General features: G+C 43.4%; 1 protein-coding gene across 2 annotated transcripts in view; it reads left to right on the forward strand.

Moving 5' to 3' along the window:
• DPYSL4 (dihydropyrimidinase like 4) overlaps positions 1–11492 on the forward strand; it is a 164647-nt gene extending 153155 nt beyond the window's left edge. For both annotated transcript variants that reach the window (XM_069239749.1, XM_069239750.1), the window contains exon 14: positions 9713–11492. In XM_069239749.1, the coding sequence (XP_069095850.1) occupies positions 9713–9804 (92 nt within the window). In that variant the 3' untranslated portion in view covers positions 9805–11492. The remainder of the gene's footprint in view (positions 1–9712) is intronic.
• The last annotated feature ends 847 nt before the right edge of the window (positions 11493–12339 follow it).

Below are 12339 nucleotides of genomic sequence, written 5' to 3' on the forward strand. Positions count from 1 at the left end.
TATTTTATAAAGAAATTGTCAACAGTTGGTATAAGGCATGCACCTAAATATTTAAAGGAGGATTTAGCCCAGCAGAAAGGTAGATGCAAAGCAAGTTATCCCTGCTCCCTCTGTCAACTTTAGTATTTCTGATTTTTTACAATTCATTTTGTATCTGGAGGATTTTTCATAATCCTGAAGCAGATGTTTAGCAACGAGTAGCGAGGTTCTCAGGGACCCTAGCGTTAGAATAACTTCATCGATATGTAAAGTCATTTTAAATTTGAGTGATCCGAATGGTATCCTGATCACATCTTGGGATTGCAAGACCAGACAGTCCAAGGATTTCATGAAAAGAGCAGATAGCAAGCGTGACAGTGGGCATCCCTGCCTAATGCCCTTGGAGAGCGAGAAGGGCGATTAAAGGTGACCATTTAGAGTAACCCAAGTTGTAGGGTTAGCGTAACCCGCAAAGACCATCTTCACGAAATTGGTACCCAGGCCCATAGTCTAAAGAGTAAGGTGTATGAAAGCCCAGTGTACCCTGTTGAAGGCCTTCTCTGCGTCCAACTACAGAAAAGTTGCGGTATGTATTATGGGGGATGCCTTCTCAACCAGCTGAATAGCTGTTTGAATATTATCATGCGTTTGTCGGCCCTGGATGAATCCATTCTGATCTGGGTGTAGCAAACTGAGAAGTACTTAATTGAGCTGTGTGGCTAATACTTTTTTTAAAGTTTAGCACTGATATTAAGGAGGGCTATCAGACAGTAGGATGTTCATCAGGATGGATCTTTGTCAGGTTTTAGTATGACTGTTACCACTGCATCTCTATTGTTCTGCATGACTGCCCCTGATGTAGCACCGTAGTTGAATAGTGTTGTGAGCTTCAGAATCAGTTTAGACCATCAGGCTGCTGGGCTTTGGTGGATTTCAAGGTTTTGATGGTTAAACAGACTTTCTCCAGGAAGATGGACTCTGTAGGGAATTCCTATGGATATCCTTGAGCTTAGAAAGCTGGACCTCCTCCTGGAAGGCCTGTCCCTACTCAGAGACTGCAGTGGTACCCCTACAAGGGGTCTCATAAAAGCAGTGAAATACATCTGCCTTCCTTGCTTCATCTATTAATGGGTCCTGGTTGTCATCAAGGATTACCTTAATATATTTATTTTCTCTCTTGCTGTGTAGGTAACTCTCCAGTTGAGTTTGTACCTTGTCCCCAGAAAGTATTAGTGCTTTCGGTGATGAAGCAATGAGAGTTCTACTTTATTTGTATAGTATGTGTAGTTGTCTGATGGCTGTTATATGGGCATGGGTGGTGTGGCGAGAGGGATGCTGGAATCTTTTGTTTTCTAATCTCTAGTTCCCAGATCTCTAGCTTTTGGAGTCTACTATACTCTTCTGATGCCGCTATAAAATGGCCCTGAATGCTTGCCTTAAAGGCATCCCAGACTCCTGGGGTGGTGATGTCTTCCGCTTCATAAAGCTCAAACTATTTGTTAATAAGGGTGCCAATTTTTTGCCAAGTGACATGGTCTATTAGCAGAAAGAGATGAAGTCGCCAAGTCATAGTGTGAATCCATTGTCTTATGTCTCGCTTTACCAAGACAGGAGCATGATCCGAAACAGCTATACTACCTCCCTCCACCTCACTGAGCAGTCCCACTGGAGGGTTGCTCAATAATATATCATCAATATGAGAATGCATCTGGTGGGCTTTTTTGAGTAGAATGTGAAGCCAGGCACCACTGGGTGTTTCTTCCATAAGGAGTTTTGGAGGCTTTCGTTACCGAAAGTCTTCTTCAATTGCTTAAAGAAGGCTCCCATGTGTGTCCCACACCCTCCCTCCCTGTCCCTGTGAGGATCCCAGACCATGTTAAAGTCTCCCATAGGAACAATGTCTCCCTTGGCCAGCCCCGCCAGCACCTCCAGGAAGTTTAGAAGAAAGAAGTCTTGTGATGTATTTGGAGCATAGATTGTAGCAAGTGTGATCGGTCGTCCCTCCAGGGTTCATACCAGTATCTGCCGTCTTTTCGGTTTTAGTTCTAAAGACCATCAAGGGGAGGTTGTGTTGTATGACAATTGCTACTCCCCGTTGTTTTGTGGGGCTGAAGAGTAATATATGACTGTGAATATCGAATGTCTGAGCTTTCTCCAAAGCAGGTGGGTCTCCTGAAGACAAATAATGTTAGGGTTGGTACTGTGAAGCATACACCAAATGGCACCCCATTTGTTAATGAGTTCAAGTCTCTCTGGACCATCGTGGTATGCAAGAGGAAGGTCCATGTGTGTTGGGTTCTCTCCACTTTGCGAATGTGGTAGTGTAATGGACACTGTATTATTCCCTCTGTCCTTCCCGGTGTCATCAAACTAAGAAAACCATAAAACCAAACCAATTGAACAGGGAGGAAAAAGAGAACCTTCCCCAAGGATTGGTGAGTTAGGGTAACCTGTGCCCCAAGATTCCCACAATCTGGGGCAGGGAAGCTCTTTTCAGTATGAACTACTAACCCCAGCCAGAGCAAGGCCATTCCAGGCATGGCAGGCTCACCCAAAAGGGTTACTTGACCTCTCCCTAGCCCCAGTAAACCCATTCAGCAATTCATTCGGATAGTTTCCATGTGTTCAGAATGTGAGTATCAGCACCGTTTGCCGTAAGGTGATGGATTAATTTTTCCTACAGTCCCCCGAGGACCCCAAGTAGAGAAATCGTTGGAGCGCTTTTAATACGCTGGTGCAGATTGTTTTTTTTACTATACTGGGTGGCCTCTTGGACGGCTCTAAGTTCTTGCACAGAAACAGACAAGTGCAGTATTGCAGGTAAGGGACCTAGGTCAGGCTTTGAGCAGTAGGCCCAGCCTCAGCCCTAGGACAAAAGGACCCATGTCATGGCTGCATCAAAGCCATTCTTGATCCATTGGGATGCTATTTCCAGTTCACTAGTCGCCCATGTTGGTGGTGATAGGGCTTTGGATGCAATTATGTGGTCAGTTAGATAAGCGATCCTGATCTGTCACTGGTCAGGAGTTTCCACCCCATCCATGCTGGTGAGGCTGTTGCCAGACATTCTCTCTTTTCAGTTAAGCTCTTATTCCCGATGTCTCCGATTGCAGAGAATCTGTCTAGGGGAAGTCCCACCAGGTTCGCCACCCTTCATAGGTCTGAGATAGTATGTCATTGATCCCCATGCTGGAAAGACAGGCCAGACTTGTATGTTCATCTGTAGTGATTGCCATCTGTACAAAGTTTCCTTTTGATGGGCAAAACTGAGCTCTGCGATGCAGCATGCTAAATTGTGCAGGAGTAGTCTTGAAACTGCACTTCTCCCACTTTCCCAGCAGAGACTTTTTCCTTTTGTAAGCAGTAGTGAAATCTACTTAGCACCTTACGTTAAGCTTGTGTTTTTGGGACTGTCTTTTGGGGCCTGAGTGCTGGACTCTGTCTTTTTGAATCTCAGAGTGATCATCGCCCAACAGGGAGGAGACCACCATGATCACAAAGGTCTCCAAGTTGACATTCTGGACTTCATCACTAAGTAACCCAAGCTGTGGTTCTCCTTCTTGAATGGTTTTAAGGTCTTCTAGTTTGTTGACTGCAGTCATGAATGTTTCTTCCAACGTTGTGCATTTGGAGGCATTTTCAGCCTGAGCTGTTGATACAGCCTCAATTCAGTCTTCCACATCAAGGATCCATTGTCCCACTTTGTCCACATCTGTGCAGAGTTCTTATATTCTGATAGACAAGATCTCACCACCAAACTGGCTGAGTTTTTCTGAGTAAATTAATCTCTGAGCTATGTTTAGAAGGTACAGAGGATGTCCACCTGGTCAGAATTGTTGAGGGCCATGGTGGGTTATTGAGCAGTGGAGTCTGCCTGAAACTTGCCTAAATAGGCAAGAAGCATGCCCCAAGAGCACGTTTTCTTTTTTGGGGGCATGGAAGGCCCCTTTGTACATCGCTGGAAATGGCTCTGAAGGGAAAAGGGTCCTGCGGCGCTCAAGAGATTATGGGATAGGCATTACCCTCAATGTTTCAAACCCTGCTCTTCACTATAGCCACTCTCTAAGTCTCTAGGCTCACCTTTTCGAATGGGAGTGTGTCTATGTTCCAGCTATCTCTCCTAGAGACTGGATTAACCCATCTTCATGTCCGTGCTCAATGGTACCTGGTGCCCCCTACTTTTGCCACCTGAGGACCTTTCCAGATGGTTGTCAATCATCACATAAAGCAGCATTGAGCAGGACCCATGTGAACCGCTAAGTCACTCTGTGGTGAGAGCTTATTTTGTCATGAACAAATCTCTTCCAGGTCTGTGCTGTGCTGCAAAGGGTCTGCCAGTGTTCCCGGGTGAATGCCTCTGGCTCCCCCAGGACCTGCCGTCTTCACAAGTGGCCAAGTTCAGGTGACCCTGGCTGTGCTGTGATTTCAAGGAGCATTAGCTCTCTGGCCATGCACACCCCAATGCCACCTCGTGCAGTCCCAAATTTTAAAGATCCCAGGTCCCTCGAACCTCTGCTGCCACTGTACCTCGATGTGTGCAGTGTGGTTTTGGGGGGGAGGCATGAGCCCCCACATCAGCCCTTACCACTCCGATGCCCTTCTGCCTGCCGCAACTCTGCCATAATCCCACTCACAGGCTTTGTCCTTGCAGTCCATAGGCAACTGCCGCAAAGTTTGACTCAGGCATCTCAGGTCACCACTTCAAACCTCACTCAGCACTCCGTGTAGGGGGTGGCCACTGTCTATCAGCTCATTCTTGGCAGCATTGGGGCCCACAAAAGGGCATGGACGGTCACAAAGATGACTGGGCTTGCAAGAATGATGGAAGTGTGTGACTCAATTTGCTGCTATTTTGGCCACACCCCTCAACAGTCCTTATTTTCCATCTAGGCACAATGCTTTGTATGCTTGTATTTGTTTGTGCTGACAATTAGCAGGTAGAAGCATTCAGCAAGGCCATTTTCTAATCTTGAATCAACCCAAAATGTTTTTCTGAACATAAAAAGACATTACACAATTATTATGCAAATTTGTCGAGAAAAAATTGTTTTTTGAGTTATCTAATAACAGCATACTGTTCTCAATAGACTATATACTGAAACTAATGAATTACACACTTCATTAATAACTGTTGTAAACTCTTCACTAAAATTGAAGGCAGTAAGACTAAAAGAGCAGAGCGTTTTGATACAGGTACACGGCTGTATGTAAATTTCCTGAAAGAGGAAGGATTTTTCCAGATCCGTCAGTAGCACTGCCACTGCCAAAAAATCTGCCTAAATGCTAAGAATAAAATATTGATTTGGTTGTGGGCAGGTGTCTGTTACATGGTAGAGTTCTCGTACTGCAAAATAGTAGCTAAAATTAAACATTACTTTAACGAACTCAGAGAACCAACTGAAGTAAGTAGGAATTCAACCTGTAATTGGAGCAACGAGAAAATGTAATGTGTTGTAAACATATAAACACTGAACTCCAGAGTCAGCTGCTGCCAAATAGAACGTTTTAGACCTAAGTTTAATATGCCTCCCTGTCCGATTACCCTGTTTGGGGTCTCGGGTGGAGAATCTCTGGAATTGGGAATAACCCTCAAATAAACTCTGGCTGATCTCTAATAATTTCTGTTAGAAATGGGGTCTCTAGTTTGCACTTGGTTGCACCCTGTCCGAGTAGGGACACTCCCTCTAGTCAGGGTACGGGAATCACACGGCTCAAGTAGTTAGGCTTATCTCAGAGGCAATGTGTAAAGTATTTGTACACATACACATTAACACAGTGAAAACACCACAAAAGTACTCCACACCTGTTTAGAAAAATAGCCAATATTTATCTGAGTAAAACAAGTCCAAAACAAATATATCCCAACACACACAGGTAAAGATACAAATTTTCAAAGACTAAATCTTAGCACAGCGCTTAGAAACACAATAGCTCCAACTTGAGCTATCACAACGTTTTGACGTAGTCGTTCCCAACAATCTTGCACCACTCGCGAGGGAGTGCGAGACAGTTATGGAGTTCCATGGACCCCATGTACAGTACCATAGAAAACGATGAGGAAACAAAGATATTGCAGAGAGTCGTGGAGGTGAGGCAATGCTGGAGCTGTTGCAGCATCAGGTACTTACTGCTACTGGGGAGGTGAGGCATTGATTCCTTACTGCTAGGCAGTGTTAGTGAGGCGTTGGTTCCTTATGGCTGCAGGGGAGGTGATGCGGCCTCAGAGGCGAGGAGTCGGTTCCTTACGAAAAGGATGGGTCGATGAATGCAGCAGGTCAAGATGCGAGGCATCAACTTTGCAGTGCCGCAGTCACATCACGGGGCCACAGGTGCTGCGACGGAGTCAGAGTTGGGTGCCATGGATGTCGGTGACACGCGCTCTGGACTCGTGCCCTGGTGGGGCTTCGGAGGCATTGTGGCAGTGTCAGGCCTCCATTGTCTGTCGAGGGGAGTGCACTCAACGGGGAAAATGGCTCCGGTGCAGGCAGCAGCACAGGGTCACAGAATGGTACCGGTTCTGAAGTCGTTCTAGAGGTCGATGCACTTGTTTCTTCCTTGTTACATTAGAATCCACTCCCAAGGGCCTGGGACTGGCTTTGTCACCACTTGGCAAGTCGGGACTCTCAGCAAGAGTGCCCAGGTACTGGTAGGTGAAGTCTTTGATGTCCCTGAGATTTATTGACAGGAGGCAAGCTCAGTCCAAGTTCTTGGAGAACGTTTGGAAGCAGGATATAGAAAGCAAAGTCCAGTCCTTTCACTCCCCAGGACAGAAGCAGCAAGCAGCAGGTCAGTACAGCAAAACAACAGGTAGAAACAGGTAGAGTGGCAGTCCCTCCTACAGCATCCATCTCTTCTTTCTGGTAGAATTCTCTCAGTCCAGAAAGATTCTAAGTGGGGTCAGAGATCCAATACTTATACCCATTTCTGTCTTTGAAGTAGGCAAAGTATAGTCCTATTCAGGTGCAAGTGTCAGCTCCTCCCACCATTCTAGCTCAGGAAGACCCACCAGGATATGCAGGGCACACCTCAAATCCCTTTGTGTGACTATCAAAAGTGAATGCACAAACAGCCCAACTGTCATCCTGACCCAGGCATGTATTCAGTAAACAAGCAAAGGCACAGATTGGTTAAGCACAAAAATGCCCACTTCTAAAACTCACAGTTCAAAAAACAACTTCGCCAAAATATGAATTTTTTAAATTGTGAGCTCAGAACTCCCAAATTACCATATCTCTATCAGCTCTCAATGGGAAATTACACTTAAGATATTTCAAGGCAATCCCCATGTTACCCTGTGGGAATGATAGGCCTTGCAAGATAAAAATAAAAAATTGCAGTATTTCAATATCAGGACAAGTAAAACACACCAACACATGCCCTACCTTTTAAATACACTGTACCCTGCCCAGGGGGCTGCCTTGGGCCTACTTTAGGGGTGACATACATGTAGTAAAAGGGAATGTTTGGGTCTGGCAAGTGGGTGCACTTTCTGGGTCGAAATAGCACTTTAAAACTGCTCACAGAGACTCTGTGGTGGCAGGTCTGAGACACGCTTGCAGGGCTACTCATGTGGGTGGCACAATCAGTGCTGCAGGCCCACTAGTAGCATTTGACTTACAGGCCCTGGGCACACCTGGTGCGCTATACTGGGGACTTACTAGTAAATCAAATATGCCAATCATGGAGAAACCAATCACCAATACATTTTAGACAGAGAGCACGTGCACTTGAGTACTGGCCATCAGTGGTAAAGTACCCAGAGTCCTAAAGCCAACAAAAACAGGTCAGAAAAATAGGAGGAAGAAGGCATAATTTTTGGGGATAACCCTGCAAAAAGAGGCCAGGCCCAACAATTTCCATATGAAAGAGAGGAGCTTGATCAGATCTTCAACGAGAAGCCAATTAAGAGTGTTGTGTTTTGTCAGTGTTATTTGTCAGATTAAAACAGCATGGATAACTTCTACATTTTGTCCTGAGATACATTTAAATACACCACTGAGCAGTGCAAGAGTCTGCAATAATGCATAGGCCTGGATAAACAAAATAAGGTTTGAGGCACCCAAAGGGCTGAGCTGAAATGACTCCCAAACATCTTACAGACTGCAGCGGCTGTAGAGGTGCGCCAAGGTCAATAATCCAAGGAAAGCCCAAGGACAGCTGCTTAAGACTAGAAGCAAACAATTTGGTTTACCTTTGTTTAAACATAATTGATTCTCAGTGCTCCATGAGGAAAAACCAGAATATACTTTACCATCCAATGGCTCAGAGAGCTACTGCATCGTCTCGGATGTAGAAATAAATTATATAAATCTGTTGGTTCCAGTAAGTGCTGTAATATAAGCAGGGCCACTGGAATTATTCAACAGGGGAGGGCTGTATTATGTGGCAAGGTTGAGTAAATTATGTGGCAAGAAAAGACAAATTATGCTGTGGAATGTGGCACATTTTCTGATAGTGTTACTTCATTATTTTGTCATTTTTACACTTGTTAACACTGCCTGGGCATTGCTTGCACTTTATTAGTACCAGGCTTTGCAATGGGCCTTCCACTTCACAGTAACGTGTTATTAGTAACTTTTGAACAGTTTAAAGTGGAAATATTTTTTTGTTAAAATCTGCAGATTATGCAGCAGATGATGGATTACGTGGCAAATGTGACAGATCTATAGTTATGCAAAAAACGCTGCAACTGCAGTGTCGCATAATTCCAGTGGGCCTGAATATAAGTGATTACATGTCACAGCTGAACTGTGATACCGCTGCTGTCCTCTTGTATTTTAGGACCGTTTTATTATCAGAGTGCAATGATTTCCAGAGGTGCCACCGAGCCTGGATCTTCCCTGGGCAAATGTCTCTTAGACCTGCTACACTGAGGATTCACTTGAGAGAATGATTCAGGAAAGGGACTGGAGAGAAAATAAAGCTGTAATGACAAGAACACCATCAGTTTGACTTTCGGTAATCAATTCTCCCACAACTATAAATTCTACACTTTAAAAAAAATCACACTTGATGGGAGTCACAGTAGTTAGTATAAAGTTGTGCAGTATGTAGCTACACTCTCTTTAAACACACTTCCTTCAAAAAAGCATCTTCCTAACATTTTTAGTTTCACCTCGATTTTTCAGTTTAATTGCCACAGGTTGGAATTCTCATTGTAGGCTTTTTGCCACAGTAGCATTATGTGCAATGTTTCAAATGAAAGAAATTCTGGCTACTGACAAGAAGAAATTCGAAGAAAAATGATCTAATCGATGCTTAATTGTTTTTTAAAGTTCTCTTCATCACGATGAAATGTGGTTTGTCATAACGACGTCAATGTTTAAAAGTCCCAGCGCTTGTGTACCATGCATACTTAACCTCTGATTTCCCAAATGCTGACTTAATCTCCTTGCAAATCTCTTCTTAATCCTGTCAAAGTCCCCGTGCCGGTGTACTTTTGCTTATGTTTGGCCTAGCACTTCAACTGAAAAGTACCTTCAGTCTAGCTCGCCATACCTGCCCCAATGAGTCTGATAAAAGGCACTTGCAAAACAAAGAATCCTCATCAGCACTGTTTCTTAAAGCACAAATCTTGAGAAAAGGTAGTGGATTTTAAATTGTAAAATATTTATTTTACATGCAGGTCTTATTTCATATTAAAAAATGAATAAACCTCCTGTATGTACCAAAGATTATAAAAATAAACATATGTACCTCTAACAACATATGTGTTCTGTTTCATCTCTTTTAGGGTCTCAGACAGACGACCATGTTCCAAGACGTCCAACACAAAAGATATTTGCTCCCCCTGGTGGCCGTTCTAATATTACGTCTCTCTCATAAGAATATACCGTTTGTAAATCATGCGGCAGCTTATTCATTCAACATACTGAGAGGATCAGCTACGGGAAGAGCATGCTACATATTCACTTTACTGCCCCATTACTGCCCGCCAATACCTAACGCTTTTTGTTTCACATCTGCGACTTATGGAATGCCACTAGATGAGCATGTCATTTTTTGTTTTCTTTGAGATTTTGAAATAAGACAAGGAAACCCGCATTTAATCACTTAAGTTTTTAAATGTGAATCGATATCCCTTTAATATCCGCACTCTTACTTCTGTAATGCAGTTATCTCCTCTCCCCCTGGGCACTGTCGCTTGAAATACAACAATAGTATCAAAGATGCTTAGAAGCGAAATTATGACGGTGCAAAATCACAAAACCCAAAATGTAGCAAAAAAATAAACACACCAATATTAAGTTAATGGGATATAAAACAATGCAATTTTGTTTGTTTGAAAATATATATTTATCGAAGAAACAGGTACTCAAAAAGCATGCATGTACACGACTGTGAGGGCATTTTATGTTGCGTTGCTGCTGGTAACCTTGTTCATCAAGCTTTTCAAGAACTCGTTTCAAGTGTTGTATAGTTTGCACGTCTTTTACAGACGTCTTTTGCAGACGCTGTATGCTCATATTTTTTAACTTTATGAAACATTTGTCTCAATTATTTATGACCATATGGTATATGTGGGGGACATATTTACAAGCCCCGTTGCGTCGCTCCGTGGTGCAAGATCGACGCAAGCCCAAAGTGAGACTTATAAAGCCACGAAAGGCCATCTCATAAAGGAGATCTCATAAATCTCAAGTGAAGCAACGCAGTGCAAACTGCTGCGTTTCCTTACTCGGCAGCAGGGAGGGATTCCATGGGTGTTGCGGGGGTGTTCCCGCACCGCATCAGTGGATTCTGATGCATTCCCAGATTTACCAGATGTGGTGGACCTGGGAATGCGCCTCCCCAGGTGAGGCGTAACAAGGAGAAATATCTTTATTTCTCCTTGTTTTTTCCTCTTCCAATGAGTGCTGCATTGTGCCTGTGTTGCTGCTAGGCCGGCCATGTGCACTAGCTCTGGAAAAAGGACAGGAATGCAACATATTGGGATAAACAGGCACATTCCTGCCCTTTCCTGTGACGCAGCGCAGCAAGGTGAATTGCTGCACTGCTCCACTTGGCCATAAATATGGCCCAGATTTTTTATCATTTCAAAGCAATCTCCCTTTCATTATGTTTCATTGGTCAGGTTAGGTAACATGCCTTCCACAAGCATCCCTGCACAGCACCATGTGACCTCATGCATTAGCCCTTCTTGTGTTCTCTTTGCTAGCCACGGAGCTATTACTCATCCAGTGTGCTTCTTTAGAAGTGTTGCCACAGTACCATTGCAGCTTTTTTCTAAACTGTTGTTCTAGAACTTGACAAATGTAGTTGATACAAATTATGGTTTATATTTTTTGTTACACTGTTTTTTAAAGCTATTCTACAAATTGGTATTTCTTCTTATTGGCCGTAAACGGCACAATTTACAGCCAGTGGCATATAAGAGACTTTTATAAAGTGTGCTTGATGGTGTTATTTATTGTAGGAAAGATTCAGTTTCCCTTGTCTGTATCATTCCAGGAAAACTATGCATGTTGTTTCTCTTTATGTTAGCTGTGATTAATAAATATTTGTCTAACCTATTTATCTTGTCAATGTTTGTCGGGCACCTTTTTCACGAAAACCAAATCATCTTAAATATGTCTTGCAGTTCCGGTGCTCAGCTTCTTTAACTTTGTTAGTCACGGAATGCAGAGCTCGGCTACTAAACCTTTTCAGCTAGAACTCTGTTGCCTTTGAATGCTAAAGGATCAGATACCTTGCATTAAAACATAATTTAAACATAACTGTAACTTGTATGAAGAAAAAAGTGCCATCTGTACTAGTAACAGCTTGATCCTCATTCGCAAAATCACAATGCGTGGATTTTACTGAAAACATATCAAGTAGGAATGTTGGGCGTCTGAAACGTGCATATTTTCCCAGAGTTATAATTAACACCTATGGGTGCCGAGATGGACTGTTTTAGGGGAGTGTAAAGGGCAGTGCTTAATTTGTGAAAGAAAGAGTGCCACTGCCCGAAACTCTTCTCATAAGCTGACGGCCAGTGTAATTAACATTGGTGCATGGAATACCAAGGCTGGTAGTTTTAAAATCGCCTCACATCTCCTAAATCCACTACCTGACGCTCCCTCCCTCTTTAACTCACTCCTGCAGGTTCTTGCTTTATACTTCTGTGATGGTTTTGCTGTCTTTCTTTCCCTCCTTTCTAATCTGTGTAATTTCCTTCTCTTTCACTCATTAAATAAATAATGCAGAAAAATAAGTGCCAGTGCCCCACACCAGCAACCTCAGGCTAAATTAAGCACTAGTTAAGGGATCAGAAAGTGCAGTTCCATATGTATGGGTGGGTGATTGTTGGACCTGACCCTTTTAGCATGTTAATTCTCAGACTTTTTGCCTTTGGCCTACTATTTTTCTGACCCTCTT

This window comes from Pleurodeles waltl, chromosome 6 (assembly GCF_031143425.1).
Source record: "Pleurodeles waltl isolate 20211129_DDA chromosome 6, aPleWal1.hap1.20221129, whole genome shotgun sequence".
Lineage (NCBI taxonomy): Eukaryota > Metazoa > Chordata > Amphibia > Caudata > Salamandridae > Pleurodeles > Pleurodeles waltl.